The sequence below is a fragment of the Sinohyriopsis cumingii genome, chromosome 8 (genome assembly GCF_028554795.1).
Source record: "Sinohyriopsis cumingii isolate HCF-2022 chromosome 8, ASM2855479v2, whole genome shotgun sequence".
Classification (NCBI taxonomy): Eukaryota; Metazoa; Mollusca; class Bivalvia; order Unionida; family Unionidae; genus Sinohyriopsis; species Sinohyriopsis cumingii.
Window position 1 is genome coordinate 8,788,640 of NC_142968.1, and position 25,269 is coordinate 8,813,908.

At 35.9% G+C, this 25,269-nt stretch overlaps 1 protein-coding gene and 1 long non-coding RNA gene across 3 annotated transcripts in view; one reads left to right on the forward strand and one right to left on the reverse strand.

Moving 5' to 3' along the window:
- LOC149792942 (uncharacterized) overlaps positions 1-19,425 on the reverse strand; it is a 31,615-nt gene extending 12,190 nt beyond the window's left edge. For both annotated transcript variants that reach the window (XR_016422675.1, XR_016422674.1), the window contains exons 1-3: positions 19,262-19,425; positions 18,617-18,738; positions 758-872 (exon numbers count right to left, since the gene is read on the reverse strand). This is a non-coding gene — a long non-coding RNA (uncharacterized LOC149792942). The remainder of the gene's footprint in view (positions 1-757; positions 873-18,616; positions 18,739-19,261) is intronic.
- Positions 13,095-15,968, forward strand: LOC149792943 (uncharacterized). Its single transcript, XM_089968923.1, has one exon. The coding sequence runs from the start codon at positions 13,095-13,097 to the stop codon at positions 15,966-15,968; it is 2,874 nt and encodes a 957-aa protein (XP_089825049.1).
- Positions 19,426-25,269: the final 5,844 nt, after the last annotated feature.

Below are 25,269 nucleotides of genomic sequence, written 5' to 3' on the forward strand. Positions count from 1 at the left end.
AGTAAATCTTATTTAATGTTCATTCACCAGAATAGGTATTAATACAATCCCGAATTAACTGTATGGTACTAAAATATACCCTGATCTTGTGTGAGATTGTAATATACAGAACTATACCTCAAGACAACAATAATATATTGAATTAATATTGTATCAAGACTGTCATGGTTATGAACTCCAACTTTATTCAGATTTTTTCATAATAAATGATCATCTTGTGCTATGGTTGAAAAGAAATCAAAGTTCAGTTTAACTCCATTCTCTCCACATTTGTCAGTTGTTAAGAGGCATACTCATCCTCAGTGTTATAGTAAAATGTAACCTTATTTGGATCAATCTTGGTGGTGTAATATATGAATGGAGAAAGAATATTATCATCCAGATTAAAATATGTTTTATTCAGACTCTACTAAAATTTTTAGTTGGATATGGGTTACGGAGCCTGATGTGTACGAACAAAGCAATGTGTACCATGACCTTTTTAATTTAACATTTTAAACTCCTGCAGAAGAAAGAGATTTTTTAGATCCATTAAACTGTATTAACAAAAACATTTCTTCAGTATGATTTTCAATTACTTAGTATTGACAAAACTCATATTTTAAAGTTGTTGTTTTTTTGTGTTTGGTTTGGCCTTTTATGGTAAACCAACACAAGTAAGTTATTTAGTGCCAAGGCACTTTAAGTATAGTGCCTTGCCCAAGGACACACCATGGTAGCTAACCCAGGTTGGTCTGATGGTAGAATTTGAACCTACCTTATTTCACAGGTCCAGAAAGCTAACCACTGAGCCACTACAGCTCCCCATCTTATAGTGGAATGCTGGTATACTTTATGATCAAGAAGGATGGGTTAGGGTATGCATGTTGCATCTGAAAAAAGTGATGGAATTTTTGTTTACATAATATTTTAGTCATACAATATGAATCATTTTCTATAGATTTAAGATGTATCAGATCAAGTTAAGAAAAATCATATATTCTGTTTCCTGGGAATATACTAAAATTCACTGTTATTGTTTGATTTTTTGGTAGTAAGCTTACTTGGTATTTTTTTCTTTTTAACTTGAATACCTAATTTGTTAACATCCTATTCTAAATCTTCAGAGTTCTGTCTATTAAGTGACAACTGTTGATACATGTAGGGAAGTTTTTGTTTATATCTTTTGATTTTTGTGATTCTGGAAGTTGCAGTATTTGTTGTTGTATTATTAACCATTTCAGTAATTTAATGAATGCAGAGTATACTGCTCTATAAATGAAATTTAAGTGAAAATAATGTAAAAGTATGTTTCACTGCAAATATAAATTGTTTAAAATAATATATCATTTATCATATGACTATTCAATTGTGGTAACTAGTATTCCATCCAATATCTATATATTAAAATATGTCTTTTCATACAGCTGGTGATCATTTAGATACAAGTCCAATTGAACATAATCAAATTATCAATGCAGGTGTTTTTATTAGTAGTAGTATTGCAAGTATAAGTGTTAGTATTAAGATTTCATATACAGGTATGATAAGTGTATCATAATGTTTAAATGATGCTCCTTGTTACAACATAAAATATGTTCATTGAAACAAATGGTTCACTGGTAAATTGGCAGCAAAGGTCTTCACTGAATTATGTTGCATAAACTATTTTACAATAAAACATATATGATGCATCTCAATTATGATGAATGTGAGGAGGAGGATTAATAATAATGCAATTTAAGTTATCTTCATAACATAAGTTCTAGCAGATGTGTAATTTTTATGTGGTTCATCATCAGTTTGAAACTGGTCTATGATTTCTGGATCTGGACATATCTGGTCCCCTGCTGTTGTGCTGCTATGGCCTTTACAGTTCATTAGGATATCAGTTACACTTGGTTTACATTTAGAACCCCATGGGATGGAATGCCCAGTTTGAAACTGAGAGAATGGTTAATTATCCATAATATAACTCCTGCAGTTATTATTAGGTTTGATATCAAGGTCTTTCTTTAAAAGCTTTTCAACTCAGGTTCTGTTCTACCATACAGATAAATAAAGTCAAATTCAAGGCTTTCAGATTTGTCCAGTTTGTTTCATGTGTTGCGGCAGACAGACTGTATATTGCCACTGTACCATATAAATATCAGTGCTTAGTCTGCTCTCAGTTGCTGTGGTTTGATTAGTTACAAGTGTCATCACATGTGACTAATTATTGACCAATGTAATGAAACTTGTATAATTAGAAGGCTGTATTTAAAAACTCTAAAGATCTTAAAAAGAAAATTGGATCGGGGTAAGTAAAACCTTTTACTCTGACCATTTGGCTAGAAAATAATTTTCAATAAGTTTAAATTGGATAATAGTAATATAATAATTAATTACACAAATCAGAATAAAAGCTATTTGCATATCCCCTTACAGCTGTTGCTTTTTCATAGTACTAAGTAGAATAAAGTATAGTTAAGACAGATAGCTTTAAGCTAGAATTAAACTCAAATAAATTGCAAGAAATCAAAACAAACCCAGGATTAAAACTAAAGAAATATCCCGTCATATATACCTTACATCAAATAAAGAAACTCAAGATGGATAACAACAAAATTAATGTCACATCATCAAATAGTTATCTCAGCTGCCTGGTCAACCTAAAGGCAGATAAACTAAGGCAAACTTACTCCGAAGCAGTCTCATCCCCCCTAAGAGAAAAACGACAGATACAGTTCTTAACGCCAATTTTCAACTCGACCCCAACTGACTCGATGAGTAGTCTCTACCTGTCACCAAGCGTAAACGAGAATGTGGACAATCTACCGAGTAACCGCAAAACTACATCCGACATGAGTACCCAAACTGAGGAACAATACTCAACAAGCACAAAAACAACCCAGACCACGCTGGTTAAAAACACTAGCAGCCAGGGGACTCAAACTGAGAACCTACTAGATGAAACAGAACGCCCTCACCCTACCACAAATAAAGCAGTCACACACGACTCAACAAAAGGTAAGAATAATAGGAAAACCAAATCCCAAATACCAGTTAGAAAGAATAAGGAACACACTAACTGTCTGAATACAAGACCCAGCAAGCCGGTTATGGACAACGAAACAAAGTCAGCTAAAGAGACAAACACCAGGGGAAAAAAGACCAGTCTGCAAAATATCCAAAACAAGAAACACCCCGCTGAACTGACTCTCTTCGTCAAGGAAGCAAATTCCAAAATAACGAAGTTAGCCTTTAAAACCATAGCATGGCAATTGAACAAACATCACCAAGGAGAATTCACGCTTAAAAGCACTAGAGACGACTTGCTGATAATCAAATGCACCAATGAACAACAGATTGCCAAATATATGGAAATTGAAAGAATAGGCCAAATAAATGTTCAGGTCACTAGACACAACAGAACAAAACAACACATAGACCCAACCCCCCCAAAAACACACAACAAAGGAGTCATGTACGTATCAACTCAAAATAAAACCAATGAAATAGTAGACTACATAAGGAGTAAAGGACAGGAAGTAGAGAAAACAATCCGCCTAAAAACAAGAAGGGGAAAGGATAGCACTGCAGTGGTACTCTTTTTTAAGGGCGCCACCCCAGAAACTATCAAAATAGCCGAAAAACTCGAGGCTAAAAAATTTTTGCTTTCAAAAACAAACCACGGTTCTGTGGCAACTGCAAAAATTGGGGGCATTACTCTAAGAGTTGCGGAAACCTATTCCGGTGCAATCAATGTGGTCTTCACCACCCAGACCGGAAAACATGTAGCGCCACCAATCAGCACTGCGCTAACTGTAGTGGTAACCACAAACCAAACCACGCAGAATGCCCCAGGGCTCTTAGAGAAGCCCTATTAGTCGAATATATGATCTCCCATGGCGTAAACTATAAGCAGGCCAAAACAAAAATCAGGATACCAAAAACAAAATAAATAGGTAGCACCCTCACTGGTAGGAAACACGCATAAAACGAAAACAACAGTAAATTAAACAAACTATTAAGACTTTTTGCACTAGAGATGGATTCCAGAGCAGAAATCAAAATATGGCAATGGAATGCACGCGGCCTTAGGGCCCACGCTGACCAACTAAATAACAAAATACTTGAACAGGAAAGAAAACCAGATGTTATATGCATACAGGAAACCCACCTAAATGATACCTCACGTATCCCAAACATCATAGGCTACAACACCAAATACCTAAAGCATCGATCCCCCACAGCAAGAGGAGGGGGGTTAGCAACCTTTGTTAGAGATGGAATTACATCAGAAATGCATAAATTAACAGATAGTAGACCGCCCAATGACTTCGAAATACAGACAGTCAAAATAACCGCTCAAACTAAGCAGGTACTAATCGTTAACCTCTATGAAACAAATGAGCAGCGCAATTTAAGTGCAGATGAAACAATCAAAATGATTAAAGACTGTGGAGAATGGGTGGTAATATGCGGGGACTTCAATGCGCACAATGAACTATGGGGGAGTCAAAAGACGGACATTAAAGGAAAAATTGTAGAAAAATGGGCACAAAAATGCAACTTAGTTTTTCTAAACAACGGAATGCACACCCGGATAGATGACAGAACAGGCCACACATCAGCAATAGACCTATCTCTATGCACACCAAGATTAGCAGGCATTTCTGATTGGCAAGTTGATGAAAGCGACCCTATGGGAAGTGACCATTACCTTATAAATATAGAAATACAAATTAGAATACCTCAAAATAAAGCGTCCTTCACACCAAGATGGAAATACGAACAGGCCAACTGGATTAGGTTCAAACAGATAGGTGACTCAATCGACCCAGAAACCATATATCACCGGGACATTGACACCTTTAATGACAAATTAATAGAAACCATTAACACAATGGCCCAAGAAACAATTCCTAAAACTAAAGGAGTAGCACCCAAACCCACGGTGCCCTGGTGGAATAATGAATGTAAAATAGCAATTAAAGAGAAAAAAAGAGCTCTAAACAAATTCAAAAGAACTAAAAATAATAGGGACTTTAACTACTACAAGGAAAAGGAAAAAACTGCCAAACAAACTATTATGATAGCTAAACAAAACTCATGGAGAGAATTCTGCTCAAAACTAGATATTAACACAAAATCGAAGGAGGTGTGGCAAAGAATTAAAAAAATGAGAGGCAAAACTAAATCAATAACCCCCAACATACCTGGACAAAACAACAAACATAAGGCAGAATTATTCGCAAACTATTTCGCCAACATGTGCAGCAATCCCAACTTAGAGGATAAGTTTAAAAATCATAAAAGGCAATTTGAGGAAAGCAACTCTGACAACATAAAGGAAGCAGGAAATAATGACGGCCCACTAAACCTTCCGTTTACAGAAGCCGAATGGAGAAAGGCCCTCGCCGGCAAAAAGACCACATCCACCGGGGAGGATACTTTGGGGTATGAAATGTACAAGAACCTACCCAAAAAACTTGTCACAATTGCACTTAACCTCATTAATAAAATATGGGAAACCGGTACCATACCTATAAGATGGAAAAAGGCAGTAGTGGTCCCGATTCTTAAGCCTGGAAAACCCTCAAGCGATATAAAATCATACAGGCCCATATCACTAACAGACAATATATGTAAAATAATGGAAACTATGGTAAACAACAGGCTGAAATACCATTTAGAAAGCAAAGGACTACTAGCTAATACACAGAGCGGGTTTCGCAACTACCGAAGCACAATAGACCAACTCGTGAGACTAGAAACCGCTGTCAAATTAGCATCTAGAGAAAAATTTAAAAAATCCAGATATGTTACAGCCATCTTCTTAGACATGGAAAAAGCATATGATCTAATGTGGACTAAGGGACTGATAAGTAAACTTAAACCATACGGAATAACTGGCAATATATACAAATTTATTGCTAACTTCCTAACCGATAGAAAGATACAAGTCAGACTAGGACAAGACTACTCCGAACAATACAAACTGGAAAATGGCACGCCACAGGGAAGCGTAATCAGCCCAACTTTATTTAATATAATGATAAACGACCTGGAAACAGCGGTAAAACCCAACCACCTTGACTTATCCCAATTCGCCGATGACAGCGCCGTATGGAAAACTGGCAACCCGGCCAGCAGAGAAGCGACCAAGCACTTACAAAAAGGACTAAACGATATAGGAAATTGGACAGATAAATGGGGATTTAAATTGTCACCTCTAAAAACAGTAGGCATAGTTTTCAATCCGGGAGGTGGCCACCCCCCACCCACTCCAAACTTAACCCTAAAGGGGGTACCCATCAAATTCGAAAAACAAGCGACACTCCTAGGTATGGTATTCGACCACGAACTCACGTGGGCAGCTCATATCCAAGAACTCGTAACGAAGTGCAAACGAGACATCAACCTCCTCAGAAACCTCAGAGGGGTGAATTGGGGGGCTGATCAAAAAACACTCGTTACCCTATATAGAGCACTTATAAGAGCAAAATTGGACTACGGTTGCCAGGTATATGGAGCGGCGAACGCCACGTTACTAAAGAAACTAGACACAGTCCAATCAAAAGCGTTAAGGGTATGCACCGGTGTCCTAAATGGTACCCCCCCCCCCCACAAGATATCTTAATAATAGTAGGAGAACCCCCGCTAGACCTAAGGCGGAAGGAATTGATGCTGCGATACTCGACTCGAATATCAATACACCAACCCAACCACCTCACGCTACAAGCCCTCTTAGCATGCGACAAACCATTCGATACAAAAGGAAAAAATAAAAAAATACCTAGTGGGAAAATAATTATAGAATTAAAAAGGAAATTTCAAATCGCAAATATCAACCCAGAAAAAATAAGGTACTACCCAGATCCCCCGTGGACCTGTCCCACACCACAAATAGATCTTAGCTTACGTAAACTAGGACAAAAACAAAATGACCCGATAGGACTAAGAGCATCAATACTAACGTACATTGACAACAAATATGAGACATACACGCAAATCTTCACAGATGGATCAAAAACCAAAAATCCAAATAAAACTGCAGCAGGGATAGTGATCCCAAAATTAGATGTCGCCGTTGGAAAAAGACTCCCAGACCAATGCGCTATATACACGGTAGAATTCATGGCAATACTAATGGCATTAACATACGTAAAAACATACCCCACAACTAAGGCAGTCATTCTAAGCGACTCTTACAGTGTACTACAATCGTTAGCAACGGACCAATCCAAGAGCAGACCTAATATGATTAATCATGCAAGATCGCTACTTAAAGAGATTGAAAAAAAACAACAAACACGTTGAATTCGTATGGATACCCTCTCACATCCTCTTCCCAGGCAATGACAAAGCAGATGCAGAAGCAAAAAACGCCACAAACGAACCAAAAGCCCAAAATATAGCATACAGCGTCACTGAAATCAATAGCATTATCCGGGACAAGATCAATGACATGTGGCAAGAGCTACGGGAAAAATCGGATGCAAACAGTCTAATACACACGATGATGAAAAAAGTAAGTAGAAAAGTCGAAAGTCTGACCTTCAAAAATCCATATGATATAACAATAATAAATAGAATAAGAACAGGTAAAACACTATTGGCAGGATGCGCAGGGAAACACATAAAAAGGGGACCAACCGAAAACTGCCCCTACTGCCCAACTCCAGAAACAATCGCACACTTAATAAATATATGCCCCAAATACAACCAGGAAAGGGCCGAACTAAAATCTCAACAGGAACAAATAGGAGAACGGTGGACATACCCGGAGTTACTTGTGGCAAAAAACAATAACATAGGAATGACCTATAATAACATCATGACATTCATTAACAAAATAGGCAAAAGGGGACAAATCTAAACCGAATGAAGGGTTGGGTATAAAGAGAGACCATGTAAAGAAATTAAAACCAATAGACCTAAAAGATCGAACCAAAAAAGAAAAAAACCAATCAAAATATTACAAATCACTGTTTGGGAATTGTGACGGCCGGCTCAGGCTAGTGGGTTCACAGACTGACACCGCCGCTCATAACCCGAACAATAAAAACCAGATAAGGACGAATATTACAAAATCACTGTTTTGGAATTATAACGGCATGCTAGGCCCCGTAGGTTCAAAAAAAAAAAAAAAAAAAAAAGAAAAAAAGGAAAAAAAGAAAAAAAAAAAAGAAAAAAAAATATTAAAAATTAAATCAAAGACCAGTCAAAATATTACAAATCACTGTTTGGGAATTGTGACGGCCGGCTCGGTATCGTGGGTTCACAGACTGGCACAGCCGATCATAACCCGAACAATAAAAACCAGATAAGGACAAAATATTACAAAATCACTGTTTCGGAATTATAACGGCATGCTAGGTCCCGTAGGATCAAAAAAAAAAAAAAAATATAAAAAAATAAAAATAAAAAATATACATTAAAATAAATCACAAATAGCTAAGCTAAACAAAAATAACAGGTAAATAGCCAAGTGGTCAAAGCGAAGGGAAACAAAGGCAATCAAACCACCTCCCTCGAAGAAAACATCTCACGGCTAACATGGCAGTATCAAAAGGACGAGAAGACCAAAACAGAAACGGACACGGGATAAGGCAGAAAGAGCTGAAATAAAGAAGAGCAGGAAAAGGCACAGAATGAAGTTAAACGTCCTAAGGCAGTAAAAGAAGAAAGAACAGGACACTTGCAGACCTTGGGGAATGAAGGCAGAAACAATGAAAAGAGTATGCCTCAAATAATCAAACCACCCCCACCCCCCAGTATGAAAAGAATTGCCTTCCCGAAATCAAACAAAAGAAATAAGGCCACCCCCCCCACACACATCTACTTATAAGTGTGAATGAGAAAGTGAGCGTGAATGTGTGTTGTCGGGATATGTGGGAAAATCAGAAAAACGAACAAAAATGTCTATAGCCATCACACAAATATAGCATACACACTCCCTACCCACCTTTTTTTTCTTTTCTTTTTTTTTTTTTTTACAAACAAATTTTACCACATAGGGCTTTCATTCTGACCCACGAAAGCCCTCTTTTGACCAACAACTTACTGGCCCTGAAACACATTGATTGGTTTAAAGCCACACGTACGAAATACTTAACCAAATTGAGATCTCCAAAACAAAATAAAGGGCTACTAAAAGCCTACTAGATGTGAAAAAATTTTCAGAAAATTCAAGTATGCAAAGTACACAAAATTTAATAGACCTTACAAAAGATAGGAAAATTCACAACTCAGGAATATCTGAAGCGTATGTGACAATCACATGTTTGGCAAGATAGTACAGGAATAGCCCAATAAATATAGGGAACTGGGCATTGATTGCAACGAAAATTTAATAATACTGCTGCTGGTGTGCTTCGGTTACTGCCTGAAATGAGAGAGGAAGGAGATGCAGGATGCAGAAACAGACCACCAACGGAGTACAGCGATGGAGAAGGTTGCAGCGACGAGAGCCTGGGCGGGACCTTTTGGGGCAACTGGACTTCGGCTTGCTTGCTTGGGGGCATTGTATAAGTAGCGGTTAATCGCTAAATTCAAAAAGTACACAAACGTGTACAAACTAAACAGTCGCACATACCGAAAGGTGCACGCGACTTTAATCCAATGAATGAATGAAATGTGTGCTAGAGGGTAGGGTTAGCAGTTATACTCCCAATTATGTTTGTGATGAGCAAAAGCAGCTGCACAAATTTGAGCTTTTAGTTTGGTTCTGGTAGGGTCAAAGGATGCAGGTACATTTTACATTCATTTTTTACTAGAAATAGCTATTTTCAATATTTTTCTGTGACAAGGCAACTAAAAGAATCAGTATGTGCCTTATGCATGAATAAAGTTCACTAGTACTATAACAAATTAGCATACTTTTCATCACCCCTCTACCATCAAGATTTTTTTATATTTACCTCTGTAGCAGACACAAATAAAAGTCGGCAGCTCATTTGCAGACTAAGTTATGCATATGATCTCCAATGCTCATCTAACTGTGACAGGCAGTCACCAACAAGCCAACCTATTTCCATGCCTAACTCAAAGTAAATCTGAACCACATTATAGATTTAGCTTATGTGTAAATTTATAAATGCTAGTCTTGTGATAATTAGGTTCATGCCTTCTACCTTAAAAATTAGAGGGATGTCAAAATACGAAACTATCCAGTGAGACCTATGATGTTAATTTTAATCCCTATGGGATTTGTGACATAAAAAACCCAAATGCTTTATGTATTAAAAGGTAACTAATGGGGGCAGGATCTGCAGTGAATCAATGGTTAGTATGCTAGACTCCTGATAAAAATGTTTGTGTTAAAATCCTGTTATCAAGTCAACCAGGTTACCTACTGCAATGTACCCTTGCCTTACTCCAATTCCCTCAGTACTCAGTAAACAACTAGTGTTGCTGTACATAACAAAACCAGTCCATATTGATTTTACATATTTTACTAAATCCTGACAAAAATAATTCTCTAAATAAAGAATGATTAATATGTGATGGTCTCGCATGTAATCAAACTCTTCCAAGCTTTTAATGATATGAACCGATTTATCAATGTTTATCAAATTTGCATGAAAAACTATTTCTTATTTGTCATCAAATATGTTCAATGTTTTGATCATATAAGCATTTCTGCTGCATTAGATCAAAATAATCTTTTTGTCAGAAATAGAGCCCTTATAATATTTGCAAGGTCAACCAATCAGATGCAGAATTTGAGTTTAATATGAATGAATATTTTTTTTACAAAATTGCTCTTTTGCTATATCTTGATGAGATAAATCTATTCACCAAGTCTGATAAAATTAATGAGAAATAGTTTTAAGAGCAGTAGCAAGAATGGCTAGTGAGATGTAGAACCACCACATTATATGCATAGATTTTGCTTATAGCCTCAGACATACAAGCAAATAATTAAACAAGTCAGATCTAAATTGGATCATAAACACTGTTGTGCAAATCATAAGAAATTCTGCCAATCAGATGCAAGGTCACTTCACTACCATACCTTTATCACACTCATAATAAGCATCATTGTGAAACTTGACTATATAAGCCCAATGGCCAAGCATGATCAAACTTGAATCAGCAGTAGTGGTTATAACCTCATGTATTTGTATGCATCTTCACTTCTTCAATCTAGATCTCATTTATATAAGCATGTATTCTACGTTTAGTAAAAACTGCACTACATGTATAAATATTGCATGCGGTGGTAACATACTCAGATGAAAGATCACCTTATTATTATTAATGGTTAACACTCATCAAACTTCAAGGACAACTTAATGATTTTAGCCTATATTGTGGAAGTATGGCTTTTAGGCTGGTTAAAAAACTCAACTAATCTTATACATGATCACATGTATATACTTGGATTTTGCTCATTATTAGATTTATCCAAGATGTTGATTAAAGCCCAAAACCAAGTTTTATATAAACAAATTGATCAGAACTATGGACTCCAAAGTAGCTAATTTCTTACTGTTGAAAGACACAAGGAGTAGTATATGATGTGGGGTTTCTGGCTCACCCAATATAGAAACGTTACTTTATCATAACAAGGCTTCTATTAGCAAATTTGAAAAAAATAACGCGACAAAACACTGGCATTCCAGGGCATCTTTTTATATCTTTTCAAATTTACCATGGAACTGTTCAAAACCCCAACTGAGACATAAAATGAATAAAATTAAAAACTGTTCAAAATCCAAACTGAGACATATTAGAAAGAAATTTAACCTGGAACGGAGTAAAATACTCATGGAGACATATTACAAATAAATTTAACCTGGAACGGAGTAAAATACTCATGGAAACATATTACAAATAAATTTAACCTGGAACGGAGTAAAATACTCATGGAGATATATCACAAAGAAGAAATTATTATTGTGATATTTGAGTTTTTTTTGGCTATTTGTTGGGCAAGATACTCCTCAACAGATGGTGGTTCATCACGATACTGGTAAATTTGATTTTTCCGATTTTTATAGTACGACAATAATACTCGATAGCCCAAAACGCCGCATCCTCGACAAAGTTGAACTTTACCTCGAACTCCGACGCCACAACCGATACATGGGCGAGTTCCTGCATTTGGGCTTTTCCTGAGACAACTAGCGTGAACACCACAGAATTCACCGAGGCAACGTTTGTTACATTTTTCTGTCGTGTCTTTTAACAACCATTGACATGATGATAAATGTATCATTATATTATTAATATGTATTTTATATTCAAATTAATTTATTTTTGTCTCAATTATCAAATAATTTTTGCCTAAATAATAATGAAAAAATGAATTAAATATAAAATAATATTATAGTACAATGGTATCACGCGCTGATATCACTGAAATCCGAGAGACGATCAAAAGGCTAGGTATTTCAAGGTTTGAATATATCGGAAAACTACGGTATGACTATTATAACATAACAAGGAGCCAGGCACCTTATCCTAGATCAAATGCGGAATTACTCGAACTGCATAAACGCATGGAAGTGTTATATCGGAAACAGGCTGTTACAAAACAAATTAAGGAGCGTGAAGGTGGCTTTGTCATCGACGAGGCTTTTGACGGGCAGGATAAGTTTATTAAGTTTATTCCAAGAAAAGATGGCTATCGATATTTTCGCTTCAACGACCTTTACAAGATCATTATGCAAATTATTCCAAGAATATTAAAATTACACCCTAACATAAAACTTACTATCAAATACGAGTTTGACATGTACAAAGCCACCGATGAGCGAGTAACTCAAAATGTGCTGCTAAATTCGAAAACGAGGATCATTGACCAATCAACGGACTTACATCAGGCCGCCAACGACTTTTATCATGATATATCGTCATCCGTTGACAAGTTCACATCATATGGCTCGGGGTGGGTTATTGATAAAATATTAAACATAATGCTCTCTGTTGGTGCTTTCGAAATTAATAAAGGTGGATATTACGTACCATTACCAGCAAAGATCCTGAAAACAAAATCCTGCGTAAATGTAAAGAATAACGACAGTAAATGCTGTCTTTGGACATTACTATCTGCGTTATATCCTGCAGCAGACAACGCCGACCGAGTCAGCAAATATCACCTGCATCAAGATCGAATAAACATGGGAAACATAAAATACCCAGTTGCGGTGAAAGATATCGCAAAGATTGAGCGACTTAACTCAGATCTGTTTCCATACGGAATTAACATTTTCTCGATCGATGATTCTGACAAACCGTTTCCCATGAGGATTTCACCACTAGCAAAGCACGACGTGAGCAATCGAGCTATTAATTTGTTGTACTACAATAATCATTACGCGTGGATCAAAAACTTCTCCAGGTTCATCAAGTCAACGATCACATCACACAAAACACGCACTTATTTCTGTTACAGCTGTCTGAATGGCTTCACAACTAACGAAAAGTTAATCGAGCATAACAAGTACTGTTTTGAGACTAAAAAAATAACAGCACCAGTTGAGGGGAAAAATCTATTGTATTTCAAAAAGTTTGAGAGGACCAGGAAATTACCATTTACAATCTATGGTGACTTTGAAAGTTTCATTGTACCAGTTCGAGATGGAAAATGCGTCTGTAGCCAGGAAAAATGTCAATGTGACGTCAAAACGATCCGGGTCAACAAACATGTTCCCGCATCATATCGTCTGATGACAACCTGCATCGACAGCTCATTATCGAAATTATCACCAATATACCGCGGTTCAGACTTACCGCCAGAGGTGCACTTGTTAAAATACCTATTTAGCGAATCTGAACGGATCAATGATCTAGCAAAGCTCGGAGATCAGTTTGCCAATCTTAGCTCGTTCAAAGACAGCAAGAAATGTTGTATCTGCCATAAGGAACTACGTGAGGATCGATTACCGTATTATGATATTTTCAAAAACAGATACATCGGAGCGGCTCATTCACGATGTAGAGTAATTCAGCCTTATATTCCGGTTGTATTCCATAATCTACGAGGATATGACGGTCATTTTATCGTACGAGCACTTGGTCATCCTGACATCGTTGACTACATGCATCTACGCGATCTTGGTATCTCCTGCATACCAAACAACAGCGAGAAGCTCATGTCGATTACTGTTGGAAACCTCAGATTTATTGATTCGATACAATTCATGGCAACTTCCCTGGAGAGTATTGCAAAAAACTGTTCGAGCTTTCCTGTCATGTCCAAATACTACAACGAGTCACAGGTAAAATATTTATCGAAAAAAGGAATCTTCCCGTACGAGTATTTCGACGGTCCTGAAAAATTTAACGAGATAAAACTACCCGATAAGGATAAATTTTATTCCTCAATGAATGATAAAAATATAACCGACGATGAGTATAATTACGCGCAAACAATCTGGAAGGAATTTAGTTGTATCAATTTTGGTGATTATCACGATCTATATTTAACCGTTGACGTGTTGCTGCTTGCTGATATATTTGAAGCCTTCCGAGAAACATCGATAAAAATATACGGACTAGATCCGGCACACTATTATTCAGCTCCAGGATTATCGTGGGACGCATTACTAAAATCAACGAAAATAAAATTGGAACTGTTAACTGACCCTGACATGTATTTATTTATCGAGAGAGGCATTCGAGGTGGAATTAGTGTTATTACAAAGAAGTACGCGGCAGCGAACAACAAGTATCTTCATGATTATGATCCAAATATTCCAGTAAACTACATGACCTATCTTGATACAAATAATCTTTATGAAGCTGCTATGTCACAGCCAATGCCATACGGGGGATTTAAGTGGATTAGCGAGGAAGATTTTCTATCGAAAAATTACAAGGACGGAAAATTCATTGAAATGGCTCCATTAACAAGTTATTACGTTGAAGCTGATTTTGATTATCCTGAAGCCCTCCATGATGAACATAACGATTATCCGTACCTACCAGAGTCATTAATCATTACTGATGATATGTTGTCCAGGAATCAATTATCATTGAGAACAGCAAGACCAACTCAGATTCACAAGCTTGTACCGAACCTTATGTTGAAAAAACGTTACGTCTGCCATTATGCGATTCTGAAGCAAGCAATTGACGCGGGATTAATTCTGACTAAGATCCACAAGGTTCTGCAGTTCGAACACTCCACATGGATGAAAAGCTACATCGCCGGCAATACCGCCCGCCGGGCGGCCTCCAAGAATGACTTTGAGAAAGACTTCTACAAGATCATGAATAACTCTGTATTCGGCAAGACGATGGAGAATATTCGCAAACGAGTTGATATTCGGATTGTTAATGATGAAGACACACGGAACCGTCTGTTAAAATCTAACCTGTTCCTGGATAAAACTTTTATCAGCAAGAATCTTATCCTGATTAAGATGCTCCAGCCAACACTTCATCTTAGCAAGCCAATTTACGTCGGCGCGGCTGTTCTGGATTTGTCGAAGCGCATCATGTACGATTTTCATTATGGGTTCGCTAAGAAGCAATGGCCGAACGTAAAATTATTATTCACAGACACTGACTCGCTGGTTTATGAAATTCCAGGTTCAGATTGCGGCGATGACCTGTTCCAGGATATCCATGATAATAAAGATCAATTTGACCTATCCGACGTTAAAGGCAAATTTCATGATGATACAAACAAGAAAGTCATCGGAAAGTTCAAAGATGAATATTCATTCGATCCGATACGTGAGTTTGTTGGATTACGGTCTAAGATGTATTCGTTAATCTCCGAATCATCAAAGGAGGTTAAAAAGGCTAAAGGCATCAGCTTCACCTTTGTAAAGAACAAATTAAAATTTCAAGATTATCTTGCAGCACTTCATCGAGGATCACGCGATAAAATATCATCTGCGGTTTCATTCACATTTCGATCGTATCATCATGAAATTGCAACGAACCGGATCAACAAGGCAGCACTAAATAATTTCGATGACAAACGATATTGCGATGACGGTATTAACACGCTTGCCATTGGTCATTACAAGATAAAAGCTTAAATATTTATTTTGCATGATTCTGTGTTAATTTATTCTACATAATCATGATTGATTTATTCTGATTGTTCCTGATTGATTTGATTCTGATTGGTCCTGATTGATTTGATTCTGATTGGTCCTGATTGATTTGATTCTGATTGGTCCTGATTGATTTGATTGATCCTGATTGATCCTGATTGATTTGATTCTGATTGATTTGATTCTGATTGGTCCTGATTGATTTGATTCTGATTGGTCCTGAGTGATTTGATTCTGATTGGTCCTGATTGATTTGATTCTGATTGATCCTGATTGATTTATTTTGATTGATCCTGATTGATTTGATTCTGATTGATCCTAATTGATTTGATTCTGATTAGTCCTGATTGATTGGTTTTGATTGATTCTGATTGATTGATCCTGATTGATCATGATTGATTTGATTCTGATTGATCCTTATTGATTGATCCTGATTGATTGATTCTGATTGATCCCGATTGATTGATTCTGATTGATTGATTCTGATTGATTTTGATTGATTGATTCTGATTGATCCTGATTGATTGATCATGATTGATTGATTCTGATTGATCCTGATTGATTTGATTCTGATTGATCCTGATTGATTGATTCTGATTGGTCCTGTGTTAATTTATTTTGATTGGTCCTGATTGATTTTAATCGTTCCTGATTAATTTACCATTGATTCTGCTCTGATTTCACCTTGACCAGTTAAATTATTTTTTGCGAGGAAACCTAGATATACTCGTTTGGGTGGATTTGGTATAACAGGTCGAGGAAGGCCCGGAACAATTAATTTCCTACTTGGTGGATTTTTATTGACAGGACGGGGCAATCCGGGAACAATTAACGGTCGTTTTACTGAATCGAACCAGGACATTGACATTTCATATCTAGGATATACATCGACGAGTTGTTTCACAGGCGCAGTTCTTTCATTATTATTCAACCCCGTATTATTCTGATTAATTTTCGAGACCATCGTTTCCTGTTTTGCGGCTATGTCATTTAATTTATTAATAATTTCCTTACCACAGCAATGATTCGACTTACTATCATCAGATTTTCTCTCCTTTACTATTTTTTGTAAATAATTAATTTCATCAACGTAAATGTTAGTCTTGATCTCATCCAACCCTGATAGATTCTTCATCTCAGTTAAATTTTCCTCCAGATACGCGTTACGTTTTTTAACACTTTTAAATTTACTTCGATATTTCTTTTCCTGTTTGACTAAATTTGCCAGCTCGGTTTTGCTAATTTCAATTTTGTCACCTTTGTTTTTACTGACGACCTTTACTGGTGAAATTACGACCGGACTTTTCTTGATTATGCCAGCAACAATATCAGTGGTGATTTTTCTTTCACTAGATTTCATAATCGATTTTTCTCGTGATTTACTTGATGATGATTTATCATGACGATTATTTGGCACGGATCGATCTTTTTCATGTACAACCTTGACTGGTTCCCTAACATCGGTATTTATCAGCATTTTTGGGGATTTTATTTCTGATTTATCTTTATTTTGACATTTCTGATTGTCGTTGATAAATTTTCTATCAGGAACAGTTGCATTTTTCATTACAACTGATTGATTTCCAGAAACAGCAACGATTGGCTTGACGATCTTTATTGATGCCGGTTGAACGACATTCATGCCAGGAACATTTATATTTACATTTGCAACTGATTGGCCACCAGAAGCAACAACGAAGGGCTTGATGTTCTTGATTGGCTCTTGTTGAATGACATTTCTGATAGAAGATGATTTAACAACAACAGCAGCCTCATGAGGGATATCAGCGATAATTGGTGTTAGTTGTTCTTTTTGAGGTTTCGCAACTTTGATTGACTTTTCCTGATTATTTGCTGGCTTTTCATCAGTTTCTCCTAAATTTTTATCATCGAGATCCTTATTTTGTTTTTTATTTCCTTTGTTAGTTTTTTTATTCCACAAATTGTATATTGTCGTGTTGCTGATCTTGTACTTTTTTGATATTTCTCTGACCGGTATTTTACCCCTGGCTCGTTTTATTTCGGAAATTTGTTTTTTAGTGAGATCGGCAGGTTTTACCATGTTATTATCGTTACGATAACACAAAAAAATCGGAAAAAAATAAATAAAACAAAATATTTTACCTGCGAATTATCGCGAAATAATTATTTTGGCATGTTATTATAGCCGCGCTTTTTTCGATCCTGCCTGCAATTCCCTCGAGTAATTCCCTGCAAGGCCTAGTAATCGGCATGTCTCCATGAGTATTTTACTCCGTTCCAGGTTAAATTTCTTTCTAATATGTCTCAGTTTGGATTTTGAACAGTTTTTAATTTTATTCATTTTATGTCTCAGTTGGGGTTTTGAACAGTTCCATGGTAAATTTGAAAAGATATAAAAAGATGCCCTGGAATGCCAGTGTTTTGTCGCGTTATTTTTTTCAAATTTGCTAATAGAAGCCTTGTTATGATAAAGTAACGTTTCTATATTGGGTGAGCCAGAAACCCCTTTCATATACTACTCAAGGGGATGTGAAATAAATAACACACTCTGGACCATTACATAAACCCACTTAGCGTTTTGACCAGTTGAGATAAAATATCAACAATAATGTTAAATAAGATTGATAAATTATGTTTTCTCACATTACCTCTAGCCCTTTTCAACATGGATGGTATTTTTCTTCCACATATGTCAGCTCTTAATTAGTGGCCCTTTCCCATCATGAATGTTGTAGGTGAAACTCTCAGAATTAGGCTTTTTAATTTATATCTGCAGAAGAAAAAAACTATTGGTCTGCATATATCAATGTCACCATTTCTGTATTAGCTTAAAATACCATGTGTGTGTGTGTGTGTGTGTGTGTGTGTGTGTGTGTGTGTGTTAATTTTAGAATTTAAGCAAACTTGTCTCCATGCGTTTATTTTAAAACTGATGATGATAACACATAACAGGTTCAATGGATAAAATGTTATTTCTTACTTCTTACAACTGCTCATTATATCTGAATTTACATTCAATGTTTGTTTTAATTAACATATTTGGGATAATGAGCAAATTATTTATTTTGTAGTTTATCATTATATCATTTACCAGTCTTTTATCATTCAAATATGTAAAATATAGTACCATTATACTGACTTCATATTCTATATGATATCCCAGCAATACATATTAAGCAGATAAGTGCAAATAAAAATGTTCAGAATGTAAAATTTACTCCAAGCTCAAAGAAGATCAGCAAAAGATAATATCCAACAAATTACCAAACAAAAAGCGAAGTTAACGCAGTTACCTTTATTATGATGTCTCCAACACCAACGGTACTGTACAGCTACGTCTTCTGAGTTTTACCGTCATCTTGTCTTTCAAACCAGAATTAATTTCTTGAGCTCTTACAAAATGAAGAAACTTTTAAATACTATAATTTAAGCAGCTTCTTTACATGCCATCAGATAAATTATGTTATGTCTGTCAGCAAAACGCAACTTCACATTTGGACGGCGCGCTCTGTGGGCATCGCCGACACAGCAACTGACATGAATTCTCTATTAGCAGACAATGATTCGGAATAAATCCTTCGCAAATCTAACATTCTCGATTTTTCATAGTTCCACTTTTCATTGTTGCATCTGTTTGATTGTACAATTGCTAATGATGTTCAATGAATCAACTTCAATTCATCTGCTGTCTGAAATCCCGGTTCAGTTGGTATTTTCTTCCGCGCATGATGCCGTGTAAATAAAAGATACGGTCGACATTCAAAGTGGTTTAGGTTAATTTATTATTTTTCTTTATTAAGGTCATTTGCAGAAAGTGTTTCGCTAGGGTGAGAAAAAAAAATATAACAAAAAGAAAACTTTCTTTTCCAACGCTAATACTGTATATATTTCAATTTGTGATTGATGCTATAAATAAAAAAAATGATAATAAAGCATTTTAGCCCGTGGCTTCGGCACGGCACTCGTTTTTGTGGGTTTTTTAAAATGTTGTTAGTGTTGTTTTGGGGTTGTATTTTGTGTGTGTACCACACTAAAAAACATACCAGGTATTAGGCCTAACGTAGGAAAAGAAATTATCCTCTATTTATTACTATTCTTACTGTCAAATGACGCAAAAGTGATCAAATTGCTATTAAGATTTTGTTTTGTATAACACTTACCGCTCGTTTTCCTCGAGATAAAGCAGCCACTTCAAAATGATTATAAAATCTGTGACAGATGAAAAACGTGGTTTAAATAATTCGTAATCGCCTGCCTTAAAATACTGTAGGAATTTGCTAATGTATTTCATGGCCCTCGTTTGAATAGATACCAACGATCATGTATATCGACCAAAATTTGTATATTCCTGCCCACAATCATGTATTTTGTATTAAACCGTATATTACACGAGCGCTCTGTGGCAAACTCGGGGAGGGGGGGGGGGGTCTCTATTATACCCAGAGGCGTAGCTATGATATTTTGCGCCCGGGGACGAACTATAAAATTGGCGCCCCAGCCCCCTCCCCGTTTAATCACATTTTTGAATATTACCCTTGTTTACTTATTATAATGTAACGTTGTAAGCCTCATTTTGGCGCCCCTGTACCTTGGCGCCCGGGGACATATGTACTCCCCTTCCCCCCCCCCCCCCCCCAGCTACGCCTCTGATTATACCTGCTGTATCAGTTGAGAAATATATTGAACAGATCAGGCCCCAATACTCTCGCTCTGAAAAACATTAAAATAATTATATGCAGAATATCGGTAGGTCTCCCTCTTGCCGAAAATGTCAGCACCATATATATTTTGCAAGTAATGTAATGGGTATAATAACACAAACACACACACACACACACACACACACACACACTTTTTTGGGAGTGGGGGGGGGGCAACGGACAGATGCCCCCATTTCCAAAAAAAAAATAAAAAGTATTTTATATTTGTGTATTTCCCCCTCAGATGTGTTCTACGTTTTATTAAAACAAAATTTTATATAAAAAATTTAGTTTTTAGAATTTTTGATGGGGTATTTATGTTTCCATAGTGTTATCTAAAGGGTTGTTCGTCCGAGTCTGGTTTCCCTCACCTTGCTCGAAGTTCATTCCCTTGAAATGTTTTGTAACCTTTGCTATATGTCGCCTAGGTCTCAGTGTTTGCTATATGTAATGGTGTTATATTGTGTGTATGCTATATTTTCTTTATGTTTGAGACAGCAAGTATAGATCAAATATCTTTCCCAGTTGTATTTCTTCCTTTATGATGTTATATTGTATCTTTTAATTTGTTTTATGGTTTTCTAATTTTGACGATGGAATGGTGTACTATTTAGATTTTGTTTAAAAAAAATAATTTCCTATTTTATTATTCGAGTGATAATATGTGTCGTTCCTCATAATAGTCTTTAAAGATGTTGATAGGTAGGTTACGCTCGAGCCAAGGTTCACGCTTCTTTATTCTCTATGTGTTTTTCCTGGGTCGCGTTAGGCCTCCTTTATTTAGTTTATCTGATTATGCTTTATTGCAAGATCCAAACGTATTTATGAGACCACATTATTCTATAGTGGTCAACCATGCAGTGCGGGAGAAGTTAGTAGGGTTTTAAACTAAGTGTTATACAGTATGTATTTGTGTCTTTATTTTGTCTGTTTATGTTCTACATTGGGTGTTTTCAAAGACTCATGATGGGCCTATGCACTTCACTGAGCCCTGTGACTTAGCCCCATGATGTCATCGCCATTTACTTCCCCCTTATATTTTCCCTGTATCCCTTCCTATATATGTCTTTAGAATTTTCTTTCAGAGAAAGAAGAAAAAAAATTAAATTACAAAATTCTTTTATTTTTTTCTTTCTTCCTTTCTTCCCTTTTCTCTTTAAAAAAAAAAAAAGTTATATGGGTTTCTTTGAAATATTTGAAATAGAATTTGAAATTTTCTTTGAAATATGGCTGTTGTGGGGTGCGAGGAGGGGGTATGGGTATGGCATCAGCTCGCAATTGCGCTACGCGACCCTTCGGTCTGTAATACCTATTCCTCCCTCCCCCTCTCTCCCCCAATTCCAACATAAATTGCGTTATATCAACCTGACGGTAAGTATCTATTCGTCGTAAGACGTATTGAGTTCTTGTTGTGGTTAATATTCTTATTTTTACCACGTATCTTATTTAAAAATCTTTATCACCTGTCCACAGGATATCATCGTAGTTACTATATAGTCTATACATTTTAGAAAGATTTTGTTTTCGTAGTCTAAATCTATGAATAAAATGTCATTTTTGTTATACTTATATTTTTTGCAAATTTTCATTATTAACTTTATCCTATTATGTTTAGTTTTATCACATTGGACAATCGTATGTAGTTTGGTGAAGTTCGCTGTTTTACATAAAGGGCATTTCGGCATTATCCTCAGCATACGATGTTTGATTGTTTCTTCGCCTGTTAGCCAGGTGTTGTGCAGGTATTTAAAAATTATACTTTGTGTTTTGACAGATCTTATTTTCCCCAATTTTTCCAATTTTTTGTCCAATTTACCTCCTCAGTTGTCCTGCTCTACTCTACATTTTATATTTTTGGTTACCTCCTCCCTAATCCAAGCGTGACTTTTACTTATTAAATTTTGCATAAATCTGTTTTGTCTCTATATTTTAAAATTAGTTCTCATATGTTTGCGTGGCACTTCGATTATTTTATATTAATTTGTTATTTTTGTATATCTCTGGTCGGTTTCTCAAGGTGAAGCCGAACCAGTAGATGTACGGTGCTTCTCACGCTGTAGCCGGGTCTGAGTGCATTTTTTTTTTTTAATCTATTGATTATGTTAGTTAATTATAGTAGTAGAGGGCTCGGCAACCCCAAGCCCCCTCTACTTTTGGCTCTATATAATGTCTCTTTTTTTACATGATGCATTTTATGATTCCATATATAATCTATTATTTCGTTGTCTGTTTTGTTTAAAATTGTATTATCCATATCTATGGATTTAATTATGTAGTTAATATTTGAGTATAAATAAGTCTTGGCCACTTGGGCCCGCTCCATGATAGGTAATGGCGCCATGGCCAGATTTTCACATTTTCTCTTATTTTATTGATAATATGTTCATAATTTTCTACAGCTTCTTTTTTTATTACCAAAGTAAACCCCTAGAGCCTTTACAGTGTCTCTCAGTAAGTGTGTGTGTGTGTGTGGGGGGGGCGATAATCCAGGGTGGTTGCCCCTCCAGTTAACTATTTTTAAGATTTCGTGCTTGTTGTGGTTTATTTTGGAACCCGACGCTTATAGCATTTCCCCTCTCTTATAAAGATGTTGCAATCATATGCATGTTAGAGCATTTTTTAATTCTTTTTTAGGTTTGGTATTTCTATGCCTTGTATAATCAGAGGCGGATTAAGGCTCACTGGTGCCCTAAGCACTGACAAATCTTGGTGCCCCCCTCTTTTCCACGTACACCTGAGAAGATAACCCTAGGGTGTACCATGATCAAGAAACAGAACATCATGATCAATTTGCACTAGTTGTATCAGTTTTTTTTACAAATCTTCATTCTTTTTTCTTTCTTTCTTTTCACCCTTTTCTCAACTTTGTGGTGCCCCCTTTGGCCCTGGTGTCCTATGCACGTGCTTAGTCTGCTTAATGGTTAATACGCTCCTGCTTGCATATCTGGGTTGTTTCTTATCGTGTGACGTAGGATTTATATTGCCATTACGTATTCTAGCATTGATAGTGGACATCCTTGTATCACTGATCGTTGTATTTCAAATTCTTTCGTGCATTTCCCGTTTAATTATCCCAGTGTGTAGGATTTTGGTCCATTTTGGAAATTGGGTCCGAAACCAAATTTTTTAAAAACATTCTTTATACAGTTTTGTTCAAATCAGTCGAAAGCTTTCTCCTGGTCGAAGAGTACCATAGCACTCATCATACCAGTTTCATTTATGTAGTTAATTATAGTTTTAATGTTTAAAATATTGTTTTGTATATCCCTCCCCCACAAGTTTGATTTACATTAATTATCTTGTTTATCTTACCCTTTACTGTATTTGTTAAAATCCTACTTAAAATCTTATAGTCCGTGTTTAAAAGTGATATAGGCCTCCAGTTTTTAATCTCGTCTCTATTCCCTTTCCCTTTGTATATAATTGTGATAACTCCCTCCCTCATAGATTTAGTCATTTTATTTTTACTTAAAACTATATTATTATACAAAGCGTTTAAGATCGGCGTCAGTTCACCGTGGAACTTTTGGTAGAATTCCACGATGAGTCCATCTTTCCCTGGTGACTTTTGTGAGTGTTGATATACTTTTTGTGATTTCTTCATCTGAGATGACATCATCACATTGGTCTCTATGTACTGCTGATGTCATCTCACAGTCGACATTTTTTAAGTAGCTGTCGATTGTGCTGAAGTATATGTTCTGTGTGGTGTGTGGTGTATAGTTCTTTATAATATTTGGAAATATTATTTAGGATATCTTCTTTTACAGTATGGGTTACATTGTTTATTTTGATATTGTTTAAAATTGTATCACCCCCTTTTCTAAATTCTTCTCGCTTATATACGTTTTTTGCCTCGTTGTAGATCTCTGTAAATTTTCCCGCCCTTATTATTCTCCCCTGATTTTCGTCTTCTTCAACGATTTTAATTTTGTCTGTCAATCGTTTTTTTTTGTTTTCTTTCTCCATCGTCGTTTGTTGTTTTGCTTAGTTCTTATTTGAGTTCGTGTTTGTCTTTTTTTTCTGGGGTTTTCTCGCCCTCTATTTGAGTACTGAATATTTATTCCTTTTATTTTGTTTTTTAAAACATCCCAATCAATTATTATATTAATATTTTCTTCATTTTTGACGGTTTCAATTTCTTTTTTTAATTATTATTTCGACATATTCTTTGTCATTTAAAATCTTATTATTTAGTTTCCATAGTCCTGGCCCACATTTTTCTATTTTTTTCATTTTTAGGTCAATAGTGAGCATGAAATGGTCTGATAGCTTTTGGTTGGTTATTGCAGTATTAATATATATTAATGGATCATAAAAATTTCCGTAAAATTTATCAATCCTGCTAGACTGGTTTAATTTATAGTTACCCAGTTGAAATCTCCCCCTATGATTAGATTTTCCATCGAATATTGTTGTAGGTAGGTGTATAAGTTTTCTTTAAAATTAGTTTCTTATTTCTATTAGCTGGCATGTACACATTTATAATATGCCAATTAAACATTTTAACACGTAGCAACCGTCCCTTAAAAAATTCCCCATTCCTCAAACCTTTCCCAGCTTTTTAAAAATATTATTGTTGCAACCAACTCTAATATCAT